General features: G+C 26.8%; 1 protein-coding gene across 1 annotated transcript in view; it reads right to left on the bottom strand.

Moving 5' to 3' along the window:
* Positions 1–8,480, bottom strand: part of LOC134833848 (alpha-catulin) — a 55,178-nt gene extending 46,698 nt beyond the window's left edge. Inside the window, exon 1 of the mRNA XM_063848323.1 lies at positions 8,237–8,480. Coding sequence (XP_063704393.1) covers positions 8,237–8,287 — 51 coding nt within the window. The 5' untranslated portion in view covers positions 8,288–8,480. The remainder of the gene's footprint in view (positions 1–8,236) is intronic.
* Between the last annotated feature and the right edge of the window lie 11,190 nt (positions 8,481–19,670).

Raw genomic sequence — 19,670 nt, forward strand, 5'->3', positions numbered from 1 at the left:
GAAACCCCATAATTTTTGCATGACATGCTTCTGTTATTTTTATTCTATCCACAACACACAAAAAGAAGATTATTGCTGAATAATCTATTAGCATCATAAATCTATGATCCATCACAGATCATAAATTTTTTTCTTTTGGAACATTTACATTTATATGCGATTGGCCTTTTTCGCCATAATATAAGGTGCGATCATCATAAAAGTGCCTTTTTACTTTCATTCTCTTGTTTTATGGCGGTTTCTTCTGAGACAGATAAGATTTCCATAAAAAAAGCTTCTTCTTAAATTGGAAGAGTACATAAAGAAAAAGAAGACAAAAACAGATGTGTGACACAATATTTGGCAAAGTTTGTTATAAAAGGAAAGGCAATACAAAGATTGATAGGTGTATGCCTCCATTCAACATTTTGATACGACGACGAACAAAAAACACAAATTTCAGTGTATGATTTTATCGATTTTGTCTGTTTTTCATCAAGTGACTGTTGAATATGAAACATTTTACAGGTCTTTGTTCGATTTATTTCAACTTTTTTTTTCTCGTTCGCGTTGTCGAGCGATGTTGAGAACAAATACAAGAGAATAAAGGAGAAAATAATTTTTTTTGCAAGATAAATGAATGAACGAGTGATCGATTGACCCCTTTTTACAAGGAATTGTATCTGTCGGCAGAGAAATCTCGAATGAAAAATATTGGTTTTAACGAAATTTCGCAAAATTGTTGCTAAAAATTTATCATGAAAGATCAGCGAAAGGATAAAATAAATGTGTAAGTCCCATTTCGTTCCGTTATGTATATAAATTGTATTACTTACTTTATGCAGAAGTTGATAAGCCGATTTCGTGTTTTAAAATAGCGTGCAAGGCATCAGGTATTAGGTAAATAAAGGTTTTAATGAAGCACTATATTATCTTTCCTCGCTCGTAACGAGACAGTGAACAAAGGTATACACAAATGTTTTTAAGCCCTTTTCAAGGATTTTTAGCAACAGCGAGAACTGCGTTGAACCATCTTTTTTTTTAATAAAATCTTTATTTGAGGTAAAACCGAAAAATTTCTCAGGTTAGCAGAAAATCCTTACTTTTGTTTCGTTTTATGACAAGCAAAGCACGTAATATTAGGTTTAAACACGTGCATGTTTCACTCAATTTACTACTTAGTTTTAGGCCGCTCCAAATGAAAATCAAAAATAAAGTCCGATGCCCCATTTTAAAAGTCGAAAATCCAATGGGACAAAAAAAAAGATCCTTGAAATATTTCATGTTTCAAAAATGGATGTTTTTGATGATATCGTATCAATTTTTGATGCATTTCCTTTTTGAAATTTTTTTTTTTTTATTGCAATGTAAAAGTGTATTTGGAGCATCTGAAAATGACAAAATTCAATATTTTAAAAAAAATACTGAATTGCAATTCTGATACAAAATTTCTTGCATTTTAATCTCTTTTATGAATCTCTTTTTTTCTTTAATCAGTTACTTTTGATATTCATGCCAGTGAAATCTATTTTAAATTAAAATCCAAAAACGATAATTTAAAATTTTAAAACATTTCACGTGCCCTCGTTAAAAAGTGCATTTTGATAAAAATTTTCAAGTTTTTTTTTATTTTTTCACTCGCAACATTTTCGCATTTTAAAAAAATTTGGACTTTATTTTTGATTTTCGTTTGGAGCGGCCTTAACAGATAAATAAAATATTGCGAAATTTTGACAGTAATTTTTGTTAAAATTCTTTTCATAAATTTTAAATCAATTTTTATTGAATTTGCTCACAAAATCAGTCACTTTTCATAAATCTGCCATTACTCAAATCGCACAAAGTTGAGCATGATTTGATTTATTTGTCTGTAAAACTTTTCTATTATTATTGAACGAAATTTTGTAATAACACACGACAGTCATAAATTTCGCTTGCCAGAGTAAATATTGCTTTTAAGCCTGATGTTCGATGAACTTTTTAGATTTTTATGCGAAACAAAAAATGGCACGTGTCATCTGATTTCCTGCCTCAAAACAAACAAATTTTTGATATTTCTTCGAATATTTTTAACGAACTGTGATAAAAAAAAGGTTATTTTTTTTGTTAAAAAATTATGAATAAATTTCCTGAAGAAAATACAAAAAAAATCACAGACAGAAAAAAATACCATTAAAAATATTGACAGCTTTAATATATATTTCATTTCTTTCATATTTATGACACATAAATATCCGTCTGGAAATGGAAAGTATTATTGAATGAAGCAAGAAATGACAAGCACACCAAAAAAATGAGGCTTTGTGTATTTTCTTGCAGTGACGTGACACATATCTTGATTTTTTTTTGCTTGTGCGACTTTGTTGCGAGTGAAAAAAGGTTTGAAGCAATCAACTTGATTGATTTTTATCGCACTCGAGGGCACGTGACAATGTTGTAAAATGTTTAAAATGAACGTTAACGGAATATTTACAGGTAACATTTCACTGGCATGATATCAAAAGTAACTGATACCATATCAGAGAGAGATTCAGAATCAGAGAGATTAAAATGCAAGAAATTGATATGTATCTGAATTGCAATGCAGATGCGAAAAATATTGAATTTTGTCATTTTCAGATGCTCCAAATACACTTTTACATTCACAAAAAAAAAATATTTCAACGCATAAAGGAAATGCATCAAATTTGATACGATATCATCATCATCATCATCATAAACATGAAATATTAAGGATCTCATTATATGGATTTTATGTGAATAAAATTGGAAAATAGATTACATTTTCTCCAATAATAATAATAATGATGATACGGTACACGGATATGCATCATGGTAATCTTCGCAGCTGTTCCACAAAACGAAGAAAAAAACTTTCACGAAGAATTTCATAAAAAATTAAATAATATTTCGAATGCATGTTTGAATGTTTGTGAAATACGAGAGAATACGAGTGCTGGGAGCATAAAATATTTCATCTATGCAAAAAAAAAAAAAAATGAAAAATTATCTTGAAAAATTTCCAAATTATGCATTTTTATCGAGTTTAAAAATATTTTTTTCATTAAAAAAGATTTTTTCATTGCTTTAGTTGTTGTTTGCCTCAGATTGGTGCAAGATATGAACTGAACTTTTAACAAGCGAAAAAAAATGAGAGCTAATAATATCCAAATAATAATAATAATATGCTTATTTGTCAATTTTTAACTTTTTTTTCCATAGAGAAATTTATCTGAATGTTTTTTCCGTTTTATTTTTTTTTATTGAAGAAATAAACTTAAAAAAAACTAGTTGATTCCATTTTCGTCAAAGTTTTTTTTCTTTGTGAAACTTTTTGAAAAAATCATATCAAATTCTTCTGAACAATATTTTCTGATTTCATATAAATTGTTCAATAAATCCCAAAGATAAATATTAGTTGAATGTAATTTACAAAATCGACAGTTTAAATTGAACTTTAAACATTCACATACACCCACACTCATCGCTCAACAAGGAAAACAAATTTTGTTGCCGTAATGTTATTTAAAAGGTGTGTTCGACATGTATTTAATCTCCTTTATATTGACTTTTAGTTTTTTTTTTATGTTCGAAAATTGACGAATGAGAGAAATCGTTTCTTGTGTTCAGGACGGCAATTATTGGCACCAACGTTCGTTTAAACAATATCATAAAATGTGATTTATTGCTCAGACGCTTTCCTTTCGGGGTTCATTTACAATTTTCGAAATATCGAATAAAAAAGTTTTTTTGCTGTTCTTCGATCGTTTTTTGTATTCAACGAAGAGCTTTTAATTTAGAGTGAAATGAATGTTTGTTTGCTTACTCGCCAAAGGAATTAACAAAATTTATTGTTATGGGATTTTTAATTAAAATAGGCCTTTGTATTGAATTGCTTTTCGTGTTTAAGGACCTACTATGATAATAAATGTAAACATTAGGAAACAATCAAAAATGTTGTTTGTTCGTTAAAAGGAAAAGGATTATTTTTATAAAATTGAACAATTATCATTTTTATCGAGCAAAGATAGGTCATCTGAGGTTGTATGCTTTCTAAAATCTTATACAAAAAAATATCTATTCAATAGAGAAATTTTCGTTTGAGATTCACTCAAGAAAATTTTCAAATGAAATTCAAACAGAACGAAGAAGTAGGAGATAAACGTTAGAAAATTTTCTTCATTGATCACTTTTCATGCAAACACAATTTGAAAGCATTTTAAAATATAAAAGTCTATAAATTGAAAAGAGATAACCATTATTATTTATATCAAAAGTTATTATCTCATACAAAAGATGAAATTTCACAAACATTCGTTTTTATCATTCATTCAAAATAAATTGAAGATAAATGCAAAAAGAGACCTGTAGATTGACCTGAAATGCTAATTTCATCATGGGATAAAAGAAAGAAGAAAATTTTGTCGGTTGCAATTTATACGACTTCAAGGAATTAATTTTATTTTATTTAAATCTTAATTTTTAGCTTGATTTAAAAGTTATATAAAGAATTTTTTACATTTACTTCGTCAATTTTGTGTGTAAAATTAAAATTATCTTGATTCATGCGGCAAAAATTCTATAAACGTAAGTCTCTTTCAACGTTTTCATTAATTTTGCAAGCCAACATCTCAAATATGTATAATAATAGCCCGATGAAATCAAATGCAGAAACATTTCTTACAACATGTGAACATGACTCACATTTCTAAAAGAGGTTCGAAGGATGTCTCTGAAAATACATTTGTCGATCCCTTGTTAATTTGTGTCACCCTCACATGTTTTTAGTTTTGCGACAAAATTCAATAAAATAATTTTCAATTGTTTCATGTCATTTTCATTATTATTAACGATTATTTATTGCAGTAAGTGTGGAAAGGTATTTTTTGTACCTTGAACACTCAATAACGAAAGGTTTTATCCGTAAAAAAAAAAAAAATTAAAGAAAAAAAATCTTGTAAAAATATCATTTTCATTACAAAATTAAAAAAGAAATTTTGAAAAATCCTTGAAAAATTATGAAAATATACCAAAAAAGGTCAATTTTGATGGAATTTTTAACTTTTTATTTTTGCCTTATGGGATTTTTGACTTTTTAAATGGGTCATCGGACAAAACTATTGAGTTTCATTTAGAGCGGCCTTATATAATTTTTTCGTTTTATTTTTTCGAACTCGTATACGAACTATTAGCAGAAAAAGTCAAATTATTTTGTTTCAAAACAGATTCCAATAACCAAAGTTTGTTTTTTTTTTTATCTATTTTTCGAGCAAACCAAGATTAAGATGAAACAAAAATAAAAAAAAAGTCCTTAAGCTCTTTATAAAAGTTTTTTAAAATCTAGGACAAGTTTGTGTTAAGAGACCATGAAAAAATGTTCGAAAAGGAAGAGAAACCATTTAGATTTAGAATATAAATTTGACGACTGTGTGTTCATTTTTTTTTATTTGTTTCTCTTATCCGAATTTCTTTCATGTTTTATTTTTTTCAACAGTCTCACAGGGAAAATGCTCAACAACGATACACAAAAAAAATTACACGCAGCTAAACATCTAACGCCGTGTCATTTCTATGATAATATTTCACTTTTAACAAAGAACAAAAAAAAAAAAAAGAAAAGGAGATAAAAATTGCCTAATGCCTAACTGGGTCTCGCTTGATCGTTCTCGTGGGAATTTTCTACACATTTTCTGTATTTTTTATACAGATTTTTTTTTTCTTCTAACATCCCTTATCAAGGTCAAAAATAGAAAGAAAAAAAAGAACGAGCTTTTTCGGGATGTTACGATCAAAGGCGAAAAAAATAATGTGTAATATTTTACTTTAAATGAGGTTTGTCGATGTTTATCGAACAAATGAATTATTATAGTTTCGTGGCTTCTTTCTTTTTTTCCTGTTAGAAGTTGTACGAAAATTTACTGCAAATGAAAAACAAAAAGGAACGACAAACTTTTAAATTAAAACAATAATAACGGGAATGTGGTTACGAGTCGAACCTTAAGTCTATCGCTGTCTCTTGTGATCTGTAATAACAATATTACGAAAATATATATGAAAGTTTTGAGACTCAATTCCATTGTTCATCAAATAAAACTTTATTTTATTGTTTCACGCGCTATCAAACGTGAACAGACTCATTTTGTGCGGAGCAATGCTAAATAATAGTAAAAAGTAAGGAATTTCTGCAGAAATTCGAAAGCAAGGACGCCAAAATATTATTAACATAACAATAATGATGCCTTGTGATGATATCCATGATGATTCCATAAAATTTTATCTTTGTTGATTCAGAGATTTTTCAAGATGGCACATTAAAATTCGTTTTTGGCATGTAATTATTTCCTAATTTTATTAATGTCGGATGGCTTGTTATTCAATTCTCAAAGGAATCTTATAGCTTCAACTCTAATTATTACAAAAATATTTCTCAGCCAACCGACAAACGAACATTTTTCCATAAAAAAAACAAGTAAAAGCTTTTCTGTCATGAACATCATCATAATGAAGCAAATTTAATTGGAGACAACGATCACTTTTGCGCCAATTCTCAGCAGAGACATTCATTACTTTCGTTTTTATTTGTGCATAAAAAATTTTTTCCGCCGACATTTTCTTCGAATTCTTCGTGTTTGGCGAATAATCGTGTTAAAGACTCGAAACCACATTATGTCACAGCATATCGCGAAAATAAGTTGGGATGAAGTTTCTGTTTTATTCAAAACACAAACCAGGATTTCAGTTGTCATCGAATCGCGCGCACACACACATTACCATAATGTCAACGTCAAATCTGTAAAATTGTTCAGATAAATGTGTCTGATAGCGATTGTCGTGACGCGCATCTGGTTATTATTTTATTAGTTTTAAACAATCGTCGTTGTCGTTCGTGTAACAATCACCGCAGAAACCATCACAGACTCCGAGCAAAAAAATTCATGGTTTTTGTGTGTGCGTGTATTTAAGTGTTTGTTATTTTTTATTTTTCGAACCGTGAAAAAAAAAATAATAAAGTGTCAAAATATGAAGAAGAAAAAAAAAAGAAGAAAAGTCACGAAAAAAATAATGTTCAATAAAAGTTTCGCTGTTATTTTGTCTCGAATTTCTAATTTTGTTGTTTTCGCTTTGTTCTCGTTTTTTGTTTGTTTCTTTGACATTCTTTCCTTTGTGAAATTCAATCAAGATCAGGCGTTTTCTATGTAAAATGCTATTTTTTCGATGAAAAGAGAAGTCAAATAGGAAAATTTATTTTTTTTTTTAATATTAAGGCCGTTTCAATTTTTTTTTCGATGTTTTTGTCCCAAAAGATTTTTTTCAAAATCATAAAAAAATAAAATAAAACTAAATAAAAAAGTTTTGAAATACTTTTTCATACAAAATGACAAAATTTAAACAATTTTTGGTTATTAAAGAATTTCCAGTTGTTTTTTTCTAATTGAATTTCTAATTTAAAATTGATTTAAAAGTATTCCAAGTTAAAGATTTTTTAAAAAAAAATCATAAAAAATTTTTTTAAAAATTTTAAAATTTTTTGAAAAAATTTTGACTGAACACATTAAAAAATTTTTATTTGATTATTTTGTTTTTCAATCAAAAATTAATAAAATTTCACAAAATAAAAATTTAAAAAAAAAAAAAATTTGAAAAACTGACTTAAAAAATTTTGAAAAAAGACAAAAATTGGAAATCATTTTTAAAGATGATATTTTCAACTTTTTTTTTTTATTTTGCCCCATTGAATTTTCAACTTTTGAAATGGGGCGTGGGACAAAAAGTTCAAAAAAAAATTTGGAGCGGCCTTATTTAGTAAAATTTTTTTTAGAGAAGAAAACTCATGTTAAATTAAGATTTTTAACACAAAATTTATTAAAAGTTGAAATAAATTTGAAATAATAAATTTGAAAATTTCTTTAAAATGAATATTTTAGTTGTTATTATGGTATCAACATTGAGATTTGATACTTTTAAATTTATCTCAGAATATTTTGAATTAAAAATTTAAACAAAAAAATTTCATAAAATTAACTGTCAAAATTAACTGTTCAAATTAACTGTTCAAATATTTTTTGAAAATGTCTTTAAAAAATATGGGAAAAGTTCAAAAACGGTTGAATTCGGTGATTGAGTTGATTATTGTTGAAAAAATACAATAAACAAGAAAGAAGATCCTGTCCAAACATACTTTCATATTCCATTATACTCGATTATCTTAAACTAAAACAAAAAAACCTACAATGTAGAAAAAATTGTAAATATTTACCCTATTACAGTTGTCATATTTTTCATATTTTGGTTTCCGTTTCACATACATGATGTGCCTGGATTTGCCTTTTTGTATGTGAAGAGTAGTTGAGTAATGATAAAATGATGTTTGCGGGCTTTCTTTAGGTTTTTTTTTCCTTTGTTAGGTTATGAAGACGACGTTTCTTTTCTTATTTTTCACTTTTTTTCAACACAATTTTTCATTTCTTTTTTCAAACAACAATAATTGATTTTTTTTGCATTTTTTTCCTTGCTCTTGCTCGTGAATATTTATTTTTTATTTTATTTATTTTTCGGTTTATTTTTCATTGAGCTTTTCATATTTCTCTTATGTAGTGCTGCTGCAGTTATTTTGAATATATTTTCTGTTGTTTTTTCATAATTGGCGCGTATTTTAAATTACCAATACTTCATTTCTTGATTGTACAAAGAAATATTTAATGGAGAATTTAAAGAAAAGTTGAGTAAATGTGAGCAAATAATGTGCTTTTGTTGAATTCAGGGTTCCTTTATGTAGGAATAAAGAAAAACTAATGAGCCTTATCTACTTTGTTTCATCATAGCATTTTTCATTTTCTTTAATCGAAACCTTTCTTCACCTTTTTTATTTCACCTGTAGTATAAACTTTCAAGCAATATTGATTTAATCTAATGCATACAATTAGAAAAGTTTCGCCTTTAAAGTGTGCCTTGACCTCAATCTATCTTGATAAAAATTAAACAAAAAAAAAAGTTTGAAAAGACGTCCCGATAAATATCTCGAAGGATCTTGCAGTTTTAATACTACATTAGACATAAATTCAAACAAGAGAGTCTGAAATAAAATATTAACAGAAAGAAATAAAAGAAAAAAGGTCTCATCAAGAGAGTACGAGTAATAAAGTAAACACCAAAAATAATATAAAATAAAAAAAGGAAATGTTTTTCATCTTTCGGTTTTTTAATATTTTTTTTCTTGAATGTATTTCATCATTTTTTCTGTCAATACTACTTTTTTTATTTTATGCCTTAACTTGTATAGACCTTCTCAATCAACGTTTTGCGTTAAAATTGAGATATTACGACACAAATAGGAAAATTTTTATCTTCATTAACTTCACTATTATCTTCAATTTTCTTTAAAAAAATGTAAAAAAAAATTAATTTTTTTTCTTGTTTTGATATTCTTGAAATTATAAATAATTTTAAGTAAGTAAATTTTCAGATATTGAAAACCTTCTTGAAATATTTACAACTTTTAAGATATTTCGAAAAAAATTATCAAAAAAATATTATTTTTAGATTTCAGTTTCACGAAAGTGTTTTGCAGATAAAAATGTAACAAAACAGAAAAAAAAATTATTTTAAGCAAGATTTATTTTTTAAATTTTAGAAAAAAAATTTTCAAAATTTTTTCAAATTTTTGTTTATAATGAAAATTATATTGATAGAAATTTTTTTAAAAATTTTTTATAATAAAAAGCTTCGAAAGGAGCTATAATTCTCTCTGCTTGCATCGTTCTTATTGAAACATAAAATATTTAATTAACTCAAATTTTCATTCTGTCAAAGAATTTTTTTTCGAAAAAATACAAAAATTGGAAAACTGTTAAGAAAACTTTAAAACCTTTTATTTTAGACCCTGAGATATCCTAAATTTTAATCAAATGCGTATCAAAAATTACTTAATTAATTTCCATATCAAATTTTATTCCAAATCGAGTCCAAATCGAATTGAATCCTCACAAAAATTCACCTACAAACTCTCGTTTATGTTACACATGTGAATGAAAAAGGTGCAAACATATAATAATAAAATATCGATCAATATTGAATTTTTCCATTCTTTGATTTTTTATATTTTTCTCCATAACACACATACACAGGTAGTTCGCCATCATGTTTGTTATGTTATTGAGGATTCAACCGCGCGTCATATAACGTAATAGTTGTTGTGCAATAAGTCGATATTTATTTACTGTATATTTCGTTTTTTTTTTATATATATAATAACGACATTAGGTGCCTTTTCACGTTATTTTTTATAGTATAAAATAATATTTTTTTGCCATATTTATTGTTATGACACACCATGCCGCAACACATTGCACATTATAATTTGATTTGCTCATATTTACTCTTTTTTCACTTTTGTGGGCAACTTATTTTTTCTTCTTCTGTGTGTGTGTGTGTTCGATAGATTTAATTTAATTTGTCACATTTTTATTATTATGTTATTATTAGAGTTCATCCTACAGCTTAATGTGCAAAAAAAAAATAAATATCGTATGTCAAAAATTATAATCCAACGGGAAAATAATAATAAAGGACGGCACGGCACAATGGACTGTAGACTCGTTTTAATATTCATTCATTTATTATTTATTACTATAATTATCGTTATTATTACTTGCACATTGCGTGTACGAGACGCGATCTGTACCGTAAACCGTACACAGAGAAAAAAATAGATAATTTTCCTTATTTCTTCTTCAATTAGTTCGTGATATTGTTTCACACACACACAGAAAAAGGACAAAATGTAGATACCCTATGGGCGAAAAACGGGTCAGATTGATCCCTTTAGGGATCAGGTTGACCTCTAAAGAGTCAAATTGATCCCTTAAATGAATTTTTTGATATCTTAAGATATCAATTTGTTCCATTAAGGGGTCAACCTGATCCCCTTTTGAATTTGTAATCATCAAAACCCAAAAGTTTAAATCTTTCAAGAGGTCATTTTGATCCCTTAAGAGGTCAATATAAACCCTTAAGAGGTAAATTTGATCCTCTCAAAAGATCTATTTTATCTCTTCAAGGGTTCTAATTGATCCATTTAAGTCAGTTTGACCCCTTGAAGAGATTAAATTGACCTCTTGAAGGGATCAATTTGACCTCTTAAGGGTTTATAATGATCTCTTAAGGGTTCAAAATGACCTCTTGAAAGATTTAAACTTTTGGGTTTTGATGATTACAAATTCAAAAGGGGATCAGGTTGACCCCTTAATGGAACAAATTGATCTCTTATGGAATCAAAAAATTCATTTCAGGGATCAATTTGACTCCTCAGAGGTCAAACTGACCCTTTAAGAGATCAATCTGACCTGTTTTTCGCCCATAGGGTAGTTAAGCACAATTCAATTACTACTAACGGTCTAATATTATAATAATAAATAATACTACTAAGTAGCGAGTAAATTAGAATGAATGACAACAACTATCGGTAGTAAGTAACGTGACGACGACGACGATGAATGATTAAGAGAATATTCTAACACTTTTAATACTTTTTTTTCGTATACACAAATTTTATTCACTTTTTTCTGGGTTTTCTCTTATTTTTTTTCTTTATGTACGTTATATTATGTACGTCATTTACGGAAAAGAAACAGCACACGTGTGTACAATTGTACAGATTTTTGTAATATTATTATTTTAGTAACTTTTGGGAATTTTATCAGCCCCAATTTATCGGATTAGATTTGTGTTTTGTTATTTTGACACAGAATTGCTCCATTATCATTATTATTTATTATTTTATATAGAAAAAATAATTTTTTTTCGTTTTTATGAGAAAAAAAATAATTAAGTTGTCAATTTTTATTCGTTTCACTCTTGTTTTCCTATTTATTTTATTTTATTATTTTTTTTTAATTAATGCATATTTTTTTCTGTGTATGAGACTCTCTCACACTGTTTGTTTATAAGCTCTTATATATTTGCTTGGCTGGATTTTTATCGTCAACTGCCTTGTCGTTGTTCGTTTTTAAGCACTTTTCAGACAAGAAAATGCCCGTTTTTCACTTTATTTTTCCCAAATTTTCATTTTTATCCTCACATTTACTTATCAAGAGAAAAAGAGAGTGAGACACAAACTTGTATACACATCAAATAAAAATAGCAAGTCTGCTACTTTTTTTTGTTCAACAATTTGAATGTCACGCGAACGGAAGACAGAGTGCAACTGATACAAAACCCTGGACTGAAAAATATCTAAATGGTAGATATTTTTTCCTTGAGGTAGGCTAAAATGTACCATGGAGTAGCTTTACATGGCGAAAATGAATAGTGATGAAAATGCGAGCTATTGCGCATGTAAGCTTTATGTTGAATGAATTGTTGCTTGAATCGCGTATATTCCATAGAACATGATTTTTCAGAAATTTAAAATTTAAAAAATTGATTGAAATAAATTTTTGAATTTTTTTTAGAAAATCATGAGGCGTCTCCATTTAAAATTGCATTCGAAAATTTAAGGATACAATTTTGACTTTCCATTCCATAGAAAATTTGTTATCAATTCGGATATTTACCATGGAATTGACTTCTGCGTAGATGTGACCATATCCTTATCAGAACCATGCTCTTCATGCCTTCTTTCGTTCACGCACACATTCGTGAGATTTGTTACCAATACATTAACATGTCGTATAAAAAGCCTTTACCAACACAGATGCAGAGGAAAATTTCAATGTTAACGTGTTTTATTCAATCTGTCGGGAAATAGCGCACACCAATACTCGTGCAAATATCCAGAGCGAGAAAACATCTCTCGCGCTCTCCCTTCGAGTATGGGTATGATATCGTCATAATTATTCTATTTTCCTACCGAGAGTTTGTGTGTTCGTAAAAGGCGCTTAAATATGTGAGTTTGTTTCATAAATTTATTTATACAAAAACACGTAGAGACGAGCAATGACGTATTTTTAGCCTCACACATACACTAACAGCGGAATCTTTTTCATCATCATCATCATGAGAAGTTTCTTCTCTGCGAGTCACGACAAATATAGGACAGGTACACGCATCGATAGACGAGATAAATTACAACAACAACAACAACAACGACGACTTGGCTTTGGCACGACGTTCGCAAACGACATCAGAGGGAATACCATATAGATTTTCTGTAATATGTTATGTGATGTGGAAATTTTCTATATTTGGCCTACAATTTTATATTAAAACTCATAAAAAATGTTTGCGCGTACGGTTGCTGCGAAATTCAAATGAAACACGAAAGATGAAGAGAACAGTGTAACAGTTTTATGGTCATGCTCATGTTAAGAATTTTTAACTTGTCGTTTGTTAATAAAATAATTCATACGCACACACACACACACTTTTTGCTTGTTAGTTCAAGAGACAAGGAGTAGAAAACTTCTCGAAAGCGATGTACTTTTAAGGTTGTTGATGGTCATGTACATATTTTAATTATATGTAAAATTTACAACGAAAAATAATATATTTTATGAAAGGCTTGTTTTTCGTCGTTTTTGTTGAATTATACTCCTGACATGATGAAATACGAATTTTTATTTTAGGTCGCTTCAAATTTATTTCGAACTTCGGAGCCAAAAAAAAAACTTTGAAATACTTTTTCATATAGAAAAAAAAATTGAAAGCTCAATGATTTAAAAAAAAATATCGAGAAGAAAATTTTTATAAAAATATCATTTTTAATACATTTTTTTTAAATTTAAAAAATATTTAAAGAATGTGAAAAAATAGAAAAAAAAATTTTTTTTTGAAATTTTCAACTTCTAAAATAATTTTTATATTAAAAAAAAAACAAAAAAAAAAAAATAAATAAAATAAAGTAGTTGATTTTAATATATTTTTTGAAAAATATAAAAATTATTTTAGAAGTTAAAAACTTCAAAAATGTTTGTGTTTTATATTTTTTTAAATATTTTTTTTTGAATATTTTTTTAAAAATATTTTTAATATTATTTTTAAATATTTATTTAAAAAAAAATTTTTTTAATTTTTTTTAAATATTTTAAATATTTTAAAAAAATTTTTTTTCATAATATTTTTTTATATTTTTATTTTTCGCGAAAAACATCGAGCACGTCATAACTAACATTTTTCTCCATGAAACATATGATCTGAGACGTATAGTTTTCGAGATTACCTCTCATGAACAAATTTTGTAGGGCAAAGTCAATATAAAAATTGTAAATTAAAAAATAATTAAATTAAATAATAATTAAAATAATTAAAAAAAAAATAAAATATTTTTTTTAAAGTCTTTTGAAAATTTCTTAAAAAGTTATGAAAATAAACAAAAAACGGGCATTTTTGATAAAATTTTTAACTTTTCAGTTTTTTATTTTGCCTCATTGTATTTTCGGCTTTTAAAACTCGGCCTATAGTTATGATATTAAATTTCGTAAAAAAAAATGAAATTTAAAAGTCAAAAAATGGATAAAAATGATGGATACACCCCACAAATATGACACGATGATAAATGAAACCTCAAATAATTTCCATTAATTTATATCAAACTTTATCCTTATCCTTACTTTTCTTAATTTATCCCATATTTTCCTTGATTATGTCATTTGAGTCAATTTCACATATGTATTTATTATTCCAAAATTTGTTAATTTTTTTTAAAAGTCATTTATTATTGCTTCTTGTTATTCAGCGTGAAATAAAGAATTAGCTTTAAAATGCACATAATTAATCTTAATTGTGAAAATTTAAGGAAGACATCAATTTTTCAAGATGGAAGTAACGCTGCCAATGATTTATTGTTCACACTCACATTAGATGTCCATATGGATCGTCAAAAAGATCGGAAAGAGAGTACGATGAAAAAATCGTTAAAAAGCAATTAGTACAAAAAAGCATTGATTCACACACGATACAATTTATCGGTTTTGCTTTCAAACACACCTGTGTGCCTGTGTGCACATCCTTTCGCCGTCGCTTTTCATGGCATTACACATTTTTCGGGGCACTGTTCCATGAATTGATTGAAAAAGATTCCGTTACTTGACAGCCGAACCGAGGCATAATAAAGATATCAAATATCTATTATGTGGTTCACTGTTCAGTCAGTCAGTGTCGGAATGTAATTACCTTAACATTTTGTGTGTGTTTGCGACTGTTTCTCATAAAGATAAATATTTTTCCAAACCAATGCCAAAAGCATTTTTCGTGTTTGATTATGCCAATGATTGATTTTGCGAGCGAGTGAAAATAGATACGTACACTAAAATTTTATGCGAACACAAACTTCGATATCAGACGAGCAAATGGTAATTTGAAGCCAATCAAATTTAATATGGCTTATGTAAATGTTTTGATTAAATGGAAGTTGAATGTTTGTGTGTGATTATTTGCAGGCTTTTAATTAAAATATTTCTTTCGTGTTTGATTAGCAAATGAACGTGAAATTCCTGAAATTCTTTGCAATTTGACATTTGACAGAAATGTCAACGTTATTCAATTTGCACAAACATTCAAAATATTACAAATTGTTATTTAACCTCAGCTTTAACCTCAATGAACTACAATCAAACGTTTATTAATAAAGCCAAAATAATGTTTATCAATTGAATTTCATATCGAACGTTATAAATATTTGATGATAGCCTTTAGCGCCTTTACTTTGTATATTGATTCGAAAATATTTCTACTAAGTTCGCTTGAAATGAAAAATTGGGCAAAATAAAAAAATTTTAGATTTAAAAAAAAAATTAATTTTTAAAAAAATGTTAATTTTAAAAAAAAAATATTTTTAAAAATAAATTATAATAAATATTTAATAATTTTTATAATTTTTATTTTTAAAAATAATTTTTAATAAAATTAAAATTTTTAATAATTTTTTATTAAGGCCGCTCCAAATTTTTTTTTTGAACTTTTTGTTCCATGCCTAATTTCAAAAGTCGAAAATCCAATGGGGAAAAATAAAAAAATTAAAAATTTCAGTTTTTTTTGTATTTTCATAATTTTTCAAGAAATTTCCAAAAAGATTAAAATTGATTTTTTTATATATATTTTTTTACATATATTTTTTTAATATTTTTTTTAATATATTTTTTTAATTTTTTTTAAATATATTTTTTTTATTTATTGGGACCTTTTTAGTGTTAATATAATTTAATCGACGGGACAAAAATAAAATGTTAAAAATTTTTATTTTAAAAAATATTTTTAATTTTTAAAAAAATTTTAATTTAAAAAAAAAAAAAATAAAAATAAAAAAAAAAATTAACAAATATACCTACTTAATTTAATTTTTAAATAAAAATTTTTAAACATATTTTTTATTTTAAATTTTTAACACACTTTCAATTTTTTTCAATATTTTTAACAAAAATTTTTGAAACTTAATTAACTTAATTATTGAAATTAATTTTTATAAATTTAATTTTTGACTTTATGAAAAATAATTTAAAAATTTTCTAAATATTTGCTAAAAAAAAATTTAAAATTTAAATTTAAAAAATAATAATAAATAATTAAATTAAATACCTAAACAAATAAATTTAATTAAACTAAATTTAAAAATTAAAAAAATTTCGACGAGACAAAAACATTTTTGAAATTTGCACTGCATCATTAGATTTTTGAAATTTGATTCCACAAATGGGACCTAAATTAAGCTCGACCTGTCGAAGGAAACCTTCTAATTTCCATATGAATTATCTACATAACGGTAATAATATATGTTGCCTTATTGTTTTTTTTAAAGCCATGTATTTTGCGTCATTTTTGCGAAAAATTTCAGCCACATCACGAAATTTCGCTGTAGACTCAAATTGTTATATACAGTGTAATTAATCACGGAAAAAAGCCCAAAACAAGGTTTTAGATTGCGCGAAACAGTGGAAATTTATAAAACATGCTGTGAAAGTTTTTAAAAATAATCTCATGGCTCAGCAGGAACATTTTTCTCTGAAGTACAAATAGTTTTGTGTGTGCGATGGCAGAATGAAAAATGTGTTTGTTGGCAACATGTTTTATTAGTTAATGATGAATTATGCTCAAGTTCATGGTAAAATTTTGCTTGAAGCCCAAAATTTATGAAAAACTTTCAATCCAATCTCAGTTAATTAAAATTTCATGAATTTTAATTGAAACGTTTAAAAAAAACAAAACTTGACTGATAGGTTGCAAATTATTTTTTCTCCGTGAAAAAAAAAATAAATCGAAAAATCTACAATGACTGACAGTGTTTTTGGATTAAATTAACAAACGGAAATTATCTCCGTACCTACTTGACACTCATTCACTCGTTTGTTATTGTTGCTGATGATAGTAATTGTACACAAACAACAAATAATCTTCCAACGTTCAACAATCACTTGATTTTGCGGCTAAAAATAGCACAACAATAAATAAATGACAGCCAACGTGGCACAGGGATACGACCATGCATGTTGTAAACCCACATCAACATCCTCGGAAGAAAGTAAAGCACACATATTAGTAGGCAATCGCATGGCATAGCATGACGGGGGATCATGTTGAAAAGGAAAAAAGAAGAAAAATGAGAAAAGCAATAGTTTGTCATGTTAAGTAGAGAGCGAGAGAACAGAGGCTTATATCACGCTACATGATGTAGATAGGAACTCAATAAATTGTCATATCCATCAGCAGTAACAGACATCATGGAGCCTCGATTTGTCTTTTTGTAACCTTGATTTGTATCAAATGGCATTTAACACCAAAATTCAAAGAGAATATGAAAAAACCAGTCGTCTCCATTCACAAAAAAAAAAATCATTCATTCCTTGGGAAAATCTCATTTTAATGATCACAATCAGAAACACCTTCATAAATAACAGACTCCGTCAGGGATTAACCTCGATTTATTTATTTGTTTTCTCTTTTTATTTCTTCGTGTGTGTCTGTGTGCATAACTGTTGTTGTCTCATACCATTTATTTTCCATTCACGTTTATTTATTTGTTTCCCTTTTTAACGGTGAAACCAAGCATTGTTTGTCTTATATACCCCACGTTCGGCTACGAAAGCCCTTTTTTTGTATACTTTTCATTAAAAATCTTCTAATCCGTCTTCTTGTTGTATGTTTATTGTTGAGAAATTTCGGCAAAAAAAAAGTTTATTTTTAACTCAAAATATTTTTATCACATCTATCCAGCTGGCATCAAAGAGAAATACAACGATAAATGTTTTAAATCAAAAAAAAAAAAAAAAAATTATAAAAATAAAATAAAAAAAATAATAAAAAAAACAAAAAAAAAATAATAAATATAAAAAAAACTATAAAGGATGAGACAAGTCTGCTTTAAAGAAACTTCAAAAAAAATTTTTTTTATAATTATTTTATATATATTTTTATTTTTTTTTTTTAATATTTTTTAAAATATATTTTTTTTAATATATTTTTGAAAAATTTTTGAATGTTTTTTTTAAATATTTTTTTTTTAAATATTTTTTTTTAATATTTTTTTAATATTTTTTTATATTTTTATTTTTCGCGAAAAACTTCGGGCACGTCATAACTAACATTTTTCTCCATGAAACATATGCTCTGAGACGTATAGTTTTCAAGATTATCTCTCAGCAACAAATTTTGTAGAGCAAAATCAATATAAAAATTGTAAATAAAAAAAAATGCGAAATTAAAGAAATGGTTATTGGCGATGATTTATTTTTTTTTTGTTTTTCAATTTTTTATCGCTTTTAAACACTTGAGACAGACATTGTTTATTTTGCAAATTTTCTTAAATAAAAAGAAACACAAAAAAGGGATAATCAAGGAATATTTGCATTTCTCTCGAAGCTCACGTTTTTCAAGAGACAATTTAATTTCCTTTAAGCTGTCCCTCAAAAAATCGTAAAATCAGTTTTCTCCTCGGAACAAGTGTCTCCTAAATACCTTTCTCATTTATTTTGAATCTTTTTTTCGATGTCGAGGGATATCCCTCATTCATGTGCTACCGGTGTCAAAAAAACAAGAATGAGAAATAAATTTCTTCCAAAATTTTATTTTTGTACCTTTTACGATCTCGCATGGAGCAGACTATCGTTTCACTCAACTCACTTTAAACGAAAAAGTGCAGATGTACTCGTTCGTACAATCAATATTTCTTTCTGTTTTCTTTTCTGTGAGTGTCTTGTATCTCACGTAAATATTCAAGCAGAAATGAGCAACAGTTTGTTTTAATGCACATGCGCTTTGGGTTTCCAAAAAAAAAAAAAACATCTGTAGAAACATTTCCAGTATCGTGATGGAAAATACTCACGTTGCAATACATGTGTAGAAATTGGAATGCGTGCGAGAGCGACAGAGGCTATGTTTACGTTATGATTTATTTAGTTGCGTTTTCAACTGTTAATAAATGAATGAGATTTAACGATTGGCTTTTCGGAAAATTCAAGAGGGCAGATGTCGATTTTTTTTTTGAAGGTCGTCAATTTTTTAAACAGAAATCATCAAAGAGTGACATAAATTATCAGTTTTTTTTTATTTTTGTAAAAAAAATTATTTATTGGTATCTAACATTTATGAAAAATCTTCGCAAAATTTTTTTGTTCATCATTTTTAATGAACAATAACGACATCATCTTTTTTTTTTATCAAATACCAAAGAAAATTTATTTCATGTTTATATTTATTAATAAATTGTTGGCATTTTACTTGTTTGTTGTGGTTGTTCTTCGACATTTGTTTAGTTAATTTTCCAT

This window comes from Culicoides brevitarsis, chromosome 1, assembly GCF_036172545.1.
Source record: "Culicoides brevitarsis isolate CSIRO-B50_1 chromosome 1, AGI_CSIRO_Cbre_v1, whole genome shotgun sequence".
NCBI lineage: Eukaryota > Metazoa > Arthropoda > Insecta > Diptera > Ceratopogonidae > Culicoides > Culicoides brevitarsis.